The following is a 15,983-nucleotide window of genomic DNA, read 5'->3' as shown; positions in this document are numbered from 1 at the left end:
TATTAATCCGAGTACAGTCAAGAAAAAAAGCAGATTGAGGACTTTGGAAGGATACGGACCACCGGGTTGTTCGAGTTTTACGGCTGTTTCGAGCAGAAGCGAGGGGGACTAACAAGGATTACAACGCTTTAGCTGCTCGGTGCTTAGCCGGCTGCTATTTGCAGGCTCCGAGCTCCAAACTCACGGATACAACGAGCAGGGAACCGGATAGGAAGAAATACCGAGTGGATTTTTATTATTTCCTGTCTGTTTGAATAACCTCAATGAACGGTGAGTTCACAAACTGCTGAGTGAAATTCAGGCATTTAAAGGTCGCTGTGTGGGGTACAAGTTTGGACACATTACTAATCAATAACCCCTTTAAAACATGTATGTAGCTATCTGTTATGTTGGATAAAAAGGAGTCAGTTATGCTAACAGCTCAGTTATAACACAGTCTTATCTTGATAAGGAAGGGGGGGCATTTGTGTTCGTATTATCTGGACTTACTCCCCTATCCAATGTTTTCCCTTCTCAATTCGTGGTCACCAATACTAGTTAAAAGTAGATCTGAGTATTTTCAGATGCCAGCCAAGATAATTCACTCTTAAAGTAGAATTTAACAGATATAAATGACCCTACTTGTCCATAATATGTTAAGTAGCCCATGACAGAAGCCTAACAGTAATATCGCCATTTGTTGTCATTTTCTTGCATTGAGAACTGGTGTTAAAGGCAGAAAAGGAAACAGGAGCAAATGGCCCAGAGAGAGAAAAATGCCTGTGTAAGGAGATCTCACGCCATTGTGTGAGCGTGTGTGTGTGTGTGTGTGTGTGTGTGTGTGTGTGTGTGTGTGTGTGTGTGTGTGTGTGTAGGAGAGGGGGGTAGTCAGGATCACTGAGGTCGGCAGCCGTACAAAGTGAATGGATAGCTGCCACCCCCCATCACCCCCTAGCAGTCAATCCTTGCGCACACAAAGAGTCGAATTGAAAGGGATTTGCATCACCTCTAGTTTGGGGGGAAGGGCGGTGTTTTGGTGCTGTCTCCCAGGTCTGGTTTTCGGGGTTAAAAACAGGCACGAGGCGTGTGTTGTATCCTGTAGCCTAGCATCGAAGTTTGGCGACGCTGTTTGTTTTACGACGTCTAACTCCGTTTGACGTTAAAAGCTCAGTTTTCGGTGAAGCAGACAGAAATAAGACCTCAATGGGGTTAAATTTGAAAATAATTCCAGATAGGATGCTTTTACAGCCCGTAACTTAAGCATATTTAACTCCTAGGTTCATATTCTGATAAGCTAGCTTGTTCGTGTCAACGAATTGAAACATTAGTGACATTTGTCTTTGGTCGAGGGGGAAGTTGTAATGAGAAAATGTGTGTGTGTGAGTGTGTCTGTGTGTGGGTCGTCGATTTATTACCCACAATAAACCAACACAGACCACAAAGAGCGACACGAGATCCAAAAGAGGACCGTTTACAGTCCAGTTCCGATCACTAACAGTGGTTGTCCTGGAAACCACCGCGACGTTCTTTTCCCCTGTGTTTGATGATGTCACACGTTCGAAGTCAGCTCCAAATTTCTCCACACTCGTGTTCGACTGTGTGCTGCCTCAGCTCCCCCTCCCCACCCCTCCCACCCGCCTCCGTTTGTCCCGTGATCAACAGAGGAGAGTGTGTGAATGAACAATCACCGCCCATCTTACTATAAGTGATGACGAACATGGTGGAACATAGAAGCTACACACTCACGCCTGAGGGGAAAATAGATGTCAGTGGAGCTTCACTTGAGTCACAAAATATGAGTAAGCAGAAGAGGAGTTGGTTTGTGTAGAGGAACAGTTTCCCAATCCTGCTCTATCAGGTTTTCCCCCAGTTGTAGGAACAAACATCTTGAGTGGTCCAGAGCTAATTAAAGATAACACTGGTCAGATTTTTCCTGAGTTTAGCTAGCATGATAAAGGGGTTAGTAACAGGGGCGTATAGAGTCGTTTGGGGGCCCAAGGCAAACCCACTAATTTGGGGCCCCCCATGTCCCTCATAACTCATCATCCTCAGAGCTAATTACATAATGTAAGTTTTTCAATGTAAGCTTCCACACCAGCAGTAATTGTAGCTTTGATGTTTTCTGACCAAGTTAGCTTTTTCCAAAGTTTTGCTTGGAACGAGTACACATCCGACCAATCAAAACACTCATTAACACGTCACATACCAAAACATTCAACATGGCTGACAATTTCTGTTCTTGTTTTTGACAAAATACATAAAAACTACAAAAACAACATCCAGTTTTTTTTAGCAATTCCGTGCGGTTTATTTGCGCCGCTTTGGGTGCGCGAAGGCCTTTAAAGTAACAAACAAGAAAGTATGAATTGAAAATCATTTCAATGGTTAGTAATTCAGTTAACAAAAAATGTGATCTTATCAAGAATAATATAAAACATAAAAAAAAACTACCAAAAGAGGTGTAATTTAAGATTATCATAGTTTTTATCACTATTTTATTACACTTAATGTATTTTATACTGTCCAGTGAATTAAAAAATAATGTTTATCATCAACCCAGAAAGTTTGAATTTGAGAAAATTATCCTACTTCCTGAGCTAGATAAAATCTTTAAAATCTTATAAGTCATTGTTTGTTTTTGTAACTTGGTTGAAGAACAAGAAAAGTAAAAGTGTTTTTTACCAGTTTTTTCCTGAATCTATTTTGCACATGTAGGTACGCCCCTGGTTAGTAGGCTGACTTCAAGCGCTTACTCATCACTGCTTTGCCTGTTAGCTGTGAGGAAACCTGAGGTTGTGTCATTTGTGTGAAGCATTCATTCACATTTTCTAAGCCACGCCTTTTCATTGAGAGGAAATATCTGTGGCGTTTGTGTTCTTGAGAGAAGCAAATGGGAAAGTACTCAGATGTCATCACAAAGTGATTGAGCGAAATCATGCTGATGCAGCTTTTCCAGTAAGTGGTTTAATTTACAAAAAAAGAGAAGTAAGTTATAGGCTACATTCTGTTTCCCTTTAACTTCCTACCAGCACAAGTTATTCTGGGATTTCATCAAATAAGATACTGTAAAGCTACTGAATTCCCTCTGTTTCCAGACACAAATGTCAGAATCATAAAGCACGGTGCAAACAGATTTTTATTGCGTAACAACTGGGCAAAGTACTTACAGCCACAATAAAATGCCACTTAGCCTGCAGGAGTGAATGCAAAGCTTACTGAGCTTGCTTAGACGGGGACAGAGGTCTGAGAGTTTGGTCAGGGCCCTGGGTGCAAAAACTCAAGCAACCAAGTGAGATATTTCACTGTGTAATGTGAGACTACTAGCTTGCGTTGGGGTGTCTTAAAAAGTGTCTCAAGCCTAAAAAGCATGTGTTTTTCAAGATTGTGAGGGTTAGCAACATTTCCTAGGTGGTGTTTAGAGATTTAAGATATATATTATTACGTAGAAGAGTAGAAAACATGAGGGAAGGTCAGGTTTTCATTACGCTCAAAGCAAAACACTGAAGTAGAAATTACAAAGTTAGAATGAAATGTTGAAAGAGCACAAAGATAGAACATGACATGAAAATGACACTAGTTTCAACCTTTCACCCCTGTGCTTGCTTTCCACTTCTGTTCTCGTGACATAAATTTAACACCACGCCATGGGCTCTCCTGACACAGCAGTTTTGTCTTATAAAAGATATGTGTCACAGTTGTCCAATGTCTGCATGGCTTAACCTGCAAATACTGCTGCAATTGCTCAAACATTTATTTAAAAAAACGCTGAAGGACTGAAAATGCTGTAGTAACCATGCCAAGGCTGAAGGTGGCACTACAGTCCCGCTTCCCGCTTTGTTTGTGGCATGTGTTTTGTAGCGTTTCCACGGAATAGTTTTGGGACAGATCCCCAAAAAACCAAGACAAACCGTCCAAATTTTTGGGACCCTTGTGTTGGGGTGCCAGACCTAACAGATCGGCTCCCAGAAGGTGGAGCTACAACATTGCTGTCCGTTGATTGGTTGAAAGAAGCGTCACTTCCTGTGCGACAGTGGTTGATGTATTTCTCCTGGTGGTACACTGCCTTCTCTGAAACAAAGCTTGATTGCGCTTCGTAACAAAGTGCCACATGCCAATCACAAAGAAGACGAATTGCTGGATGTCTTCTTAATTGCTCTTTGATTACTGTGTTGCCTTTTTCTTCTTTGTTGGATTTATTAGCAGGGTACACTGTGTCACACTCCTATGGCATTACACTATTATGTAACTGACGCGGGAACTGGCATGTGGCATTGCCACGAGTAGGGGCGGTTGGTTGTGGACACGCAAACAGGATCTGGCTTTACCGATCCAACCTGTACTGATCTGTACTGATCAGTACCGGACCGCTTTAGTGGAAATGGCATAGTCGAATGCTAATTGCAGAAGTGGTGCAACAGATGCACATCATGTTGAAAGAGTCGGCAGATTTAGCATTACAAGCTCGGTAGTCCATGGCGATTGTTGCAAAGTGAAGCCTGGCGTTATAGTTTCCACTGAAAACTCTGGCTCGCCACTTTCGAAAGTGCCCGTTTTAAGTTAGCTAAAATGGCATTTTTGTGCTAACAAGAGGCCAAAACACAACAAGACTTTTGAGTTTTCAAAACCGTTGTCCTGTAAACGACCCCTGAAAGTGGAGCATGTTTGATCTCACACATGTCTGTGTGTTGGTGTACTTCAGAGACACACAAAATGTTGACTCAACATAATATTGTGAGTCCAGGCAGGGAGAGGAGGATGATGGTGTGAGGTCAGTCTGCCCTGTGCTTCAGTAAACATGTTGTTCAGTGGTGCTGTCTCATTTTCTTGAGTCTATCTTTGCCTCTTACTTTGTTTGATAACTGTTAGGAAGGACTGGTTCCCTTGGTAACTGTTACTAGTGGAGGAGTCTAAAGTTGGGCACAGTTCTCGGTTGAATGAGTTTTCTTTGTGGAATTCAAGTGGAATAGAAGAGAGTAGAATAAAATATCCTAGTACTGATCCCTCATCAGGGAAAGTGAGTAGTTTTATTCCTAAGCGTCAACAGTTTCCCCAGAGGGGGCAGGGTGGTTACAAGGTTTGTCCTGAATTATTGTCGATTTGTTGAGGAAACAAAACAGACGAGGCAAAAAGTTTTGGGGGCTTTTGAAGTTGACGACGTGGAAATTACGAATGCTGACAGTCAATCTGTTGTCAGTGAAACGCCCACAGTCTCACAGGTATCCAGTTGATTGGAATGTACTGCTGTGTTTTTCTGGTTTCCTTTCTGTTTGTTGAGAAATCCAGACTTGTGTGTTCTCAGTATCGGAGTGTTTCTGTGAAAGTGAAGCTTAGAAAACAAGTGACTAGGGCACACACACTCATTCTGCCCCCATGTTTGTCAGTCACTTTTACCAGAAGTTAGAAAACGGGCACACAGGGCTTTTAACGTGACATCAAAGGTAAGCTCAAGAAGATGCTTTTCAAGTCATTTGAATTTCTCGTTTCTGACTGGGTTTACATGAGTCAAGCGTTAGAAACATCCTGTTCACATAATGTGTGTTGACTCTGTGTCTGGGGTGAACTTTGAAGAAGCCGTGACTTAATCCAGCCAGGTTTTGGATAGCCTCTTTTCTCCACACCTGAAAAGACTCACATTTCCTCACACACTCTGATAACTTTCACACTCTTTTGACGGTTGAAAGCTTTCCAGACACCCACCATGCATGTCTGTTCAACAGGAAGCCCAAGCCTCTAAGCCCTCCCCAAGGCCACCCTCTGTCTATTTCTCTCATCCACTCACATACACACCCCTCAGGGAGGCCTACTTCCTGTGGTTATGACGACAACTTTATCTCTGTTTCCCCTCCCACACACACACACACACACACACAGACACACACATCTGGTATTTGTGAGTGCATATGGGGGAAAAAATAAATAAACCGTACTCCCCCAGCTGTGTGTTCCTGGCCACAAACCCAGATATCAGAACGAAGGTTGCAGGTCTTATCCCCTTCACCAAATTTTTTTCAATGTACAGCAAAATAAAAAGGCCAAGAGTTTCTCATGAGCAAGGGTTGGAATACAGTAAATATCTAAACACTGATGAGTAAGAGTTGGTCTTTTACATGTCCTGGATATGACAGGTGAAAAAGAGTGAAGGGTAACATCAGCAGTCGTTGACTGATCCCAGGAAAGGTCCCCAAATTCCTGACCTGCACCATCCCACTTTTTGGGACCCTTTTTTTGGGGTGCCAGACATACCAATCGGATCCCAGAAACACTGCAGTCCGTTGATAGGTCGAAAGAATCGTCAGTTCAGTTTGGTTCATCTTTCATCTTCATGTTGGTACGGCTCGCATTTTGTGGTGCTTCGGTAGTCTACCCCAGGTACTGATCCCCAAATAACTTAGACAATGAGTCCCAATTTTGGGGACCCTTTTTTTGGGGTGCCAGACAAACCAATCCGTGTCCAGATTGTGGGGCTACAACACAGCAAACCTTTGAATAGTCAAAAGGGTCGCCACTTCCTGTGCGACAGTGACTGTATTCCTCCTTGCATCACACAGTCTTCTCCGAAACAAAGCTTGGTTGCTCAAAGAGCCACATGCCAACCCCAAAGAAGACGAATTGCTGGATGTCTTCCATCATTGCTCTTTGTGTACTATGTCACGTTTTTCTTCTTCGTTGAATTTATCAGCAAGGTATACTGTGTTGCACAGCTTTGGCGTCACACTATGACGTAGCTGATACAACGATCGTCAGTCGGCTTTCACGTCACCTATCAAGAAGGGCACGGTTGGCGGTGAGAAAGGAAACAGGGTCAGGCTGTACTGATCCAAACTGGACAACTTGGTGGAACTGGGGCTTTAGTGTGACCTCAGTGACCCACGCTGTCCTGTCGTCATCTTTTGTTTTCCTGTCTCCTTACCTTGCTCAAAAGTCTGAGCAAGGTAGGGAGGATGCATGTTAGTCTGACTGTCCTCACTGTGTGTATGAGAGTGAGAGGGACACACACAGTTTTTCCTTCAGTACACAATCTCTATCTGGAACTGTTATGTAATAGCTAAATGGAGTAGAAAGGGCAATGGAGGACAGAACAAGAGCAACAGTAAGAGAGGGGAAAGGAGGGAGACAAGACCATGCATGGCTGTTGTGTCATCCTCTGCCAACAGCTTTCTGCTGCCAATATCATCTGCCAGTCCTCCAAAGCAGTTCTGTCTATTCCTCATCAGACAGGCCCTGCAGGGACTAAACAGAAGAGTATCACTCAGTGTTTTGGATTTAGCCACACAGGTTTTTAACAACTGTAAAAACTTTGGCCCAGGATCTCTGTCTTTCTTGATCACTTCGTCTTTCCGTGATTTGTTGAAACACAGCAAAGCTTTGTGGCTAAACATATTAAATCGTAAAATTTTATTGGAGGGAGTAGAAGTGCCTACCTGAAAGGACAAGTCGAGACTAACTGTTTTTTGAGAGACAGGACGAAGACGAAGAAGTGTCTGGCTTGTTCATGCCCTCGTTGTCTCATTTAATCATTTTTGAACATCTTGTTTTCTACTTTTTGGAAAGTTGTGCCCTAATTTCAGCTTGCCCAACTTCCCAGCCGATGGCTTACTAAGTCGACACCTGGCATCTGTAACTGTAAGATATTGTGGGCGTCGACAGGAACAACTCTTTGATGTCTGGTGTCAGTAATGGGGATTTCTTGAGAACAAGATGCTAGGAGGGGGAATTTTGATGGACTGTTTAATCTCTTGAGTATCCACAACAAATCTGTCTTCTGGTTTCTTTCTTCCTGAAGTGGCAAAGGTCTTGATATTACTTCAACTTAACCATCATTTAAAGTAATCTACCTCCAGTCTACACAGATGTAATTCGCCTTAGTCTCTATGAACTTGTAATAAGGTGGTTCGGTTTTTCTCATCACCCTCCTGGCGGTTTCATCACATCCTTTTCATGCATACCACACTCAGAGGAAGGAGTTACATCATCAAGTGCAAGTAAATCTGGCGGTTGTCATTGTGTGATGGGGTGGGTCCAGGCCCATGTGGCTGTAAGACTCGTTCCAGATGGGTGGAGTTTATGGGGTAAGCCCAGTCCGGGCTCAGAGTCATCAGGGGGTTTTCTAAACTGAATACGGTAATACTTGCTCATAGACACTCACAGTACTGCTGTTTTCGTTGCATTGCTGATAAGATGTGAAGTGGTATGTGACGCTATCTGTGCGTCACTTTCTGTTTGTATTATTTGGTTTGACGGGATGAGAAATCTTACAGTGTGCTGGTTGAATGGCTGTGAGTAATGTCAAAGCCAGAACAGCAACTGGAGCAGACAGTGTTTGGTCACAACAGACGAAAACACACACCCTCTATAAAAGCAGCCGTTACATCCCCGCCACTGTCCCCATTTACTGTCACAAGTTGGTCCTCAGCTAGATTTCTCTTCATTCTTTCCCATGTATTGTTGATCTGTTTCCCCATGTATTCCTGTTAGAGTGGACTCTTAATCCAAATTAGTTGACATTAAAAAAAAATTGTGCGGAAACCCATTGCCTTTACCACTTTACTGTTTACACAAGCTGATACTAAAAAGGCTAAGTTGTTTTAACATAAAACCTTAGTCATATTAAGTGCGTATTAGTAGCCTTTACTCAAAATTAGTAGTTCACATAAATTGGTTGTGATGGCGCTGTGTAACTGTGAGTGAAGAGGAAACACAGTGGATATGATGGTGCATTTCATTTGTGCTTGAAAGTCTGAATTTACGAGTTCCAAGTGGGAAATTTCAACTGGAAGTCGGTGGATGTACATGTAATGTGAACAGTAATTAAGCTTAGTTTATTTTAGCTAGGTCTGCAATAGATCAGCCATATACAAAGTATTATTCAAAGTTTATAAATAGAAATATTGCTGTTATGGCAAGTTTTTCCATCTTGGAACGCTTTTAACTTTGTCTCGGAAGCGAATATTTTAAGTAAACTTGAAGAAAAAACTCAGTTAATCTTTTTAAAACTACATTTTAAGATTGGCTAATATAGGTTAGCTTATCAATAAATCTCATTTATCAATATAAAAAACCGTACCCACTGTAAAAATAGTGGGTACATGGTCTGTGCCATGTGGAGCATGGACAGTTGGTCCATGCTTCACATGGCGCAGACAGCCAGTGCCCCCAGGCAACATGCCAATGTATGGCGGGGTCTCAAATCCACTGCGATCCCACACTCATGGTTACAAAACGCCAAATTTATGTGAACTTATGATTTTGATTAAAGAGATCGTTTAAATGTCTTCTACATAAAATTAAGGTTCTATGCTGAAAGGTAGGGTCTGCAGGAGTTTGTGCTACTTGTTGGTAAACACAAATTCACACTGGGCTCCACCTCCTCGGCTCAGTGCCAGCAGGAACGAACTCACTAGCCCAGCAACCACCTGTAGCATGGCTACTTGGCGTGTTAGCCCAAGATAATTATGGGTATTAGACACATACCTGGTTAGCAGAAAGCTAACTTGCTCTCTCACCCTTGTTTAGGAAAAAGCTTTATCCGTTTGATGTTTTATTTCACTTTGGTTGTGTCTTCCTTGCTCTGTCGCTATCATAGCTGCTTGGGATAGCTTCTTCCACAAGCTAACTGACACCCAAAGTCACATGGGCACTGGCTGCTGTGTGATTGGTTGATGTAACCACGCTGATACAACCACAACATAAACACACAGGCAGAGGAGGGGGTTCGGGGCAGAAACAGACACTGACACACATGCATTTTAACATAGCTTTATTTTTATACAGAAGCTTGATGTGGTTGCATCTGTCTACACTCAGCATGGGTGTTTGTAGTAGTTTTTAAATACTGTTTCCAGCCTGAAGAGTTAACACCCCTCGGTCTGAGACAGGGGTTGATCCTGGTGCATGATGATCTATGTCAGGCAGAAGCAGAGATACTGTGTGTGTATCGCTGAATTGTAAATCAGAGTCAGTGAGTGAGCCTGGGCTTTAAATAGAGCCAGAGCGATCCAGAGTCAGTGGGTGGAGGAAAGGGAGAGGAGAGGAGCTGGTGGGAGGAAGGACTGAGTATGACCAGAGCTCGTTTAAGACAACTGGTCAAAGAGCGACGTGCACAATCCATCCACACTACTATAACTCTGTGTCCTGGATATTTGGTGGAGACCTACAGCTTTTAGGTTTTCCTTGGTGCTGTTTTGTCTTTTTACGTGTCTTTGGGCGTATTAATGGGACTGTTCCCGGTGTCCCACACTATCCTCCACCCTGTGCAGACTCTCTGTCGCTGCTGCTCCTCTGTCCCTCTCCATCATGCTCGCATTAATGAGATTAAACCTTGGTGTACACACACACAAACACACACAATCATGCACTTTGAAGACTGGATTCTTCTCTCCATGTGCACTGAGCACAACCATGAAATTTCCCACTTGAAACCAACATCACACACACACACACACACACACACAAACACACACATGCCTGTGACCTGGACCTTTAACTCTAAGTCCCTCCCTGTGTCTGTAAATCACAGGAGGCCCATGGTAGGGATTAAAGGAACCTAAAGTCTGTCTTCATAGGTGAGCCCTCCTGGACCATCTGGGCCTCAGCAATAATCCATTTGATATCTGGCTCACTGGTGCCTCCTATGGGCTGACAGTCTCATAGCAGCCAGATACAAAAATGACATGGAAGACTTTGGACAAGCGCAATTCAACTAATTTTGTCCCTTCACTGTCCCACTGAGCTGCTGTCTGTCCTACATTACTCCACCAACCACATTCAATAATAATTAGCACTGTGGCATTTATTGACTGGTGTCAGTTATTGTGTTTGACTGCTTCACCGCCATCTTGGATGTGTTGGAAACATTTCACAAAAACATTTTATTTTGTATTTTATTTTATTTTATTTTTATTTCATTTTATTTTATTTTTATATTATTTTATTTTCATTTAATTTATTTTTTTATTTTATTTTATTTTCATTTATATATTTATGTATTTATTTATTCATTTATTTATTCAGCCAATGTTTTATAATTTATTCAGCCAATTGCTGACACCGAAATTTCTCCCAAATTCAGAGATCACCAACTTCCTCCTGCATTGGCAGTAGCGTACAGTTTTATGGCACTCTTAGCACATTTGTTATGTATATATCACTTCTTTCAAACAAAGAAAATCAAAAAGTGACATTCTACACTGCAAAAAACTGAAACCGTATTAAGTTTTTTTCTCTTATTTACAGTAAAAAATGCTAGATTCAAGCAAATTTGCAAGCAAAATTTTTTACACTATTGGCAGATTTTTTTAACTTTTTACAAACAATTCAGACCTCATTTTTGTCTTTAAATAACTTGAAATGACATTTTTCCGGACTGGTCAGTTTAATGTTGCTCATATCAAGTTTGAGAAAAATTTTCTTACAATAAGAAAAAAAAACACTTTATAAGATTTCATTTTTTTGCAGTGTACCTAAAACTTTGATGATTCTCTGTCTGAGACAGTTGACGTAGTTGGTAAACATAACCTCTGTTCAACATGTGTTCAGCAATCAAAGCCAAATTAAATAAAAGGGTTTAGTTAGCAAATGAGCTTTAATAGTCGGCTACATGAACCTTAAAGGTTGCTTCTTGAATTTAGTGATAAATGACGCCTCTTCAATAAGCCAATGTCAGCCGATACAGATAACGTACCCATATGGTGTGAGATTCAGGGGCTCTCTTTTCTTGAAAAATTAAAGAGAATAAATGCACATTTTGCTTCTTTTGAAATATAAAAAGTGATTCTGTGTCAACATTTCTCAAAATTGTCTTTTTCTCCTCCCCACCCTCTGTCTCTCTGGCCCGCCCTCCCTTGCACCCTCCCTCTCTGTCTCTGCAGCCAATCGGCTTTTGGATTTGTGGTGCTTGCCAGAGAATCGGACGCTGCAGATATTCTCACTGTTGAGGTGAGGCCTTCTCTGTGCTTGCAGTGGAGGGCTTCACAGACCAAGCTAGTCTGGTGAGTACATGCTCTTTAATTACATTAACTAACATGAATCATAAGTTTCTGATGCAAAGCTCATTTTGCTTCTGTTGCTACTTTAAAATGTTATTTCTCATGTTTTAAAGAATAATGATGTGATTTATGTGAAAGTACATTCGACTGAGGCTTGACATCTGGAATAATTATGTTATATTTAAATTGGCCTACATTTTATTACAATATATTTATGGTATGTTTACATTTAAGAAAAAGTAATGCTTGTATCTAAATCCCAAGTCTGCTTAAAAAATAAAAATAAATCCCTTTAATAGATCAGACATGAAGATTGAAAATCACACCTGTTAAAATATTTGGAGCTTTTTCAGTTTCCTCTAAAAGTATAAGAAGAAATTTAAATATTATTTTTTTAGGACTGTAGCAGGTATATCTGATATTTTCTAAGGTGTGTCTGTCTTCTCCAGGCTGGATGCATCACGCAATAGAGCAGTTTGGTGGGCGTGGCACACGGGATTCCTTCCCTCTGGACGGACCCAACCGGGGGCCATGGGCTCCCGTGGGCAGCCGCACCTGGCAGCCGACTGCCAGGTCTGTAGCCATGACAACACATGCAGACAAACTTTTCATTTCTCTTTATCAACTGTAACCCACAGTGTTTGAGCTACGATCTGACTTTTCAGATTTCTAATTTCTAAATCCTGCTTTTTTTCCTACGTAGGTGTTCGCCTGGAATGAACCAACACCAGCTTATTTCCCATCTACCTCCTGGTCCTATGGGTGGACTCAATCATCCCAACAAATTCTTCATTAATGGGTAAGAGATGCAGAAATTCATCATTAAATGACTCAATTTAGTTATGGAGAATGCTTCCAGTTACATTTTTAATCATCTCTGGAGAGATTGTCTCCACTCACACAACAAAAAACTGAAGTCTTATCAAGTGTTTTTGTCTTATTTTCAGTCAAAATTCTCGTGTCAATCTTGATATGAGCTACATTGAATGGGTCAGTCCAGAAAATGTCTTGTTTTAAATTATATAGACACAAAAATGATTTCTGAACTGCTTGTGATCAGTAAAAAATTCTGACAGTTGAAAAATAAATGATTTACACAAGTTTAAGTCATCATAAATTCTCTTCCATAGTTCAACCTAAAAAAAGAAATGCATCTTTATTTGACTTTCTTTTTTTTTTACTTTACCCCTTAGATTATATATATTTTTCTTTTAATTTAAAAAGAATTAAACACAGTTGGGCAGACTTTTATTCTTTGCTTGAAATGGTATTTCTAATGTTTTGAAGTTTACAATATCCACAAATTTTAAGGCGCAAGACTGTAAATCATTTATTTGTAGTTCCATGATAGGAAGCTTTATGTTTTAGAATAGAATAAAATAGAAAATACTTTATTTATCCCTGAGGGGAAATTCAGGAGGAGAATTCCAATGTGGCATTGGTGTCTGGTGTTAGCTCTGTTAGCCATGTCTGTGAATAGCATGATGCTACTCTGCCCTCTGGTGTTCCCTCTGTTGCTGGGTTAGCACAGCTAGCTTATCCATCTTATTGGAGATAGATCTTACGTTCCCAATAACGATGGATGGAAGGACAGCTCACACCTGAGAACCAGCACGCCGTTCTCACCTCCTTCTCCTCACCTTGTGGGGAAATATCAGGCCTAGCACCAGTTAGCTCTGTCACGCTATAGGCTTCTAACAGCTGATTTCACATGTAAATAATGCGGCCATGATCGCCAGACAAACACAGGAGCAAAAATAGTAAAAATATCACTGAAAACAAAACCAGTTTGGTGTCAATGACCAACAAATGAGCCATACAAAGTGATGATGAACAATAAGACATTTTTCTGGACTTGTCATTTGAAGACAAAAACAGTCTCTGACTGTGTTTTTTGCAGTGCATGTGTTGAACAGGTTTGTCCTTTCCGTCTGTCCAGGCCCTTGCGAGGATCTGACAAGCCCGAGCCCCCTCAGCCGATGTTACCCAGTGTTCATAGGGAGCAGCAGAGACCTCACCTTCATCCTCCCCCTCCCCACAGAGCATGGGAACAACTGGGTCAGCTTTATGACTCCCACCTCCCTCCTCAAGGACATCCCGGTCTGCCCTTTCACAATGAGCCTGCACTCCGTCTCAACAGCGGGGGCTACGCAGGCAGCGGTGGACTCCCCCTCAGCACCCACCATCTTTCTAGTCGACCAAACCAGCTGCTGAAGGTGAGTCCCAGTGCCACAAGTGGTTTCAGAGTAGGTATATTCAGTTTCTAAAAGATAATCAAGGTTTGGTGTGTTTACTGTCTCTTCAGTTTGGAGGTCCTCAGGAGCAGCACATTCCCAGGGGTCCACCATTGCAGGGAGACGAGATGTGGGCTCAGGTGCGCCTAACGGGGAGCTTTTTTTAATTGGCTATGATCATGTGTCATCATTATTATACACATTAGGTTGTTTGTTCTTACAGATAATAACAAAACCCTCCAGGATGTTGCAGACTTTTCTTTGTGATTGTTGCAGCTGAAATGGCTGATTTTACAGCAGCTTTTTAAAAAATTGCAATGCATGTTACAATTTTATAAATGTACAGTTCATTCGAAAAAAAAGCAACATGAACCCTTGAGTATAAAATGTTATGATTGGTCAAATTTGTGAATATGTTGCGGTGATTGGATAAAATTGCAAGGTCGCCCTGAATTTGCTGGGATTGGTTGAATTTGCGTTAATTGTTGGGATTGCGACATCACAACTTCCTTGAGGGACTGGTAAAAGATGTTCCCTAATCAATGCACAATCACTGACCCATTGCTGATTTTTTAGAGAAAGAAAGCTTTTGATCCGACAATATTTTATGAAATGGTAAATCTTTAATACTCGTTACTGATCTGTTTACAGGAGAGGGGCTACTCGGAAAAAATTCTGGGGGGTCAGCTGAAGAGACCAGGCCCTCCACTAGGAGAAAACTCTGTGATCCAACACACGTCTCCACTGTTACACCCTCCCTTCCACCAAGCAATAGAGGACGGTCCCAGTCCCAGCAAGAGGAAAAAGAGCCCAGATCAAGTAAAACAAACAAAAACTTCTTTCGTGAATCCAGTTCTCGTAGGTCAAAATTTTCTTTGATAAATGTTGTAACGTCCACTCTTTGTGCAGGGATCTCATCCTGGACTGCAGTGTTTTCCTGGCCCTGCCCAGCCGGCGTTATCTCGGCAAGAGCCATCAGTCCATCACTACTCCCCAAAACCGGCCCTCTGGAACCCTCTCCATAAAAACAGCAACATTCCCTGGCAGCACCAGAACTCTGAACGCAAGAACCAAGCATCACAGGAGTTCCAGGTCCAAACTGTGAGAAAACATTTCAGGTTTCATAGATACACCAAGAACACTGACGACCATGATGTGCTTCTCATCACTCTCTGTTTTTGTTTTCTTTGTTAAAGGAAACCAACAAACATGGTGTCAGCAACTACACCCAAAAGTCCTCCACCTTCTCCCCCACCACTTCAAACTTCTCCCCACCGTCACATTCATCCTCCAGAAGCTACAACCAGGGATGTGCCCCTCAGCTCCAGAAAGACCCATTCCGAAACCAGCAGCCCTCTCATTCTTCTTCAAACCCAAGTCCCAGCTCCAAGCTGGGGCCACTTCCAACCTGTCAGGCAATGGAGTCTCTCGCTCATCACGACCAGAGAGGCCCCCTCATCAGGAGCCAAGGGGGCAGCCAAGCTACCTTTCAAAAGTCCTCTGCCCTGAAGAGGGGAGACAGAGATCAGTACCTTAATGCCCACGTACCACCAGCGAACCCTTTGGCAACCAGTAACAACAGCAGCAGTGTGCCTTACAGCCACTTCCAGCCTCATCCAGGGCTGGAGCACCTGGGTCCTCCGCCTCCTCCTCATCCACCTTCTTCTGCCAGCAGTACCTCAGTACCTCAGCAACAGCACAGTGGGCCACATGAGGCCTGGAGATACCGGACCAGACCCGGCAGTCAACCCCTAGTGAGTATTAGTCATCATCCAGTCCAGTTCGC

The 15,983-nt window shown here is 42.3% G+C and overlaps 1 protein-coding gene across 1 annotated transcript in view; it reads left to right on the top strand.

The window, feature by feature from the left end:
• Window positions 1-15,983, top strand: part of kdm6ba (lysine (K)-specific demethylase 6B, a) — a 76,409-nt gene that overhangs the window by 49,246 nt on the left and 11,180 nt on the right. Inside the window, exons 3-10 of the mRNA XM_074699093.1 lie at window positions 11,847-11,966; window positions 12,413-12,536; window positions 12,667-12,762; window positions 13,903-14,179; window positions 14,269-14,337; window positions 14,849-15,016; window positions 15,107-15,298; window positions 15,394-15,951. Of these exons, the coding sequence (XP_074555194.1) occupies window positions 12,418-12,536; window positions 12,667-12,762; window positions 13,903-14,179; window positions 14,269-14,337; window positions 14,849-15,016; window positions 15,107-15,298; window positions 15,394-15,951 (1,479 nt within the window). The 5' untranslated portion in view covers window positions 11,847-11,966; window positions 12,413-12,417. The remainder of the gene's footprint in view (window positions 1-11,846; window positions 11,967-12,412; window positions 12,537-12,666; window positions 12,763-13,902; window positions 14,180-14,268; window positions 14,338-14,848; window positions 15,017-15,106; window positions 15,299-15,393; window positions 15,952-15,983) is intronic.

Source organism: Halichoeres trimaculatus, unplaced genomic scaffold (genome assembly GCF_033239565.1).
Source record: "Halichoeres trimaculatus isolate MK-OKI-2021-1 unplaced genomic scaffold, fHalTri1.1 fHalTri1_scaffold_22, whole genome shotgun sequence".
NCBI lineage: Eukaryota > Metazoa > Chordata > Actinopteri > Labriformes > Labridae > Halichoeres > Halichoeres trimaculatus.
The sequence above is the reverse complement of the archived record's forward strand: the minus strand, read 5'-3'. Positions and strand labels throughout refer to the sequence as shown.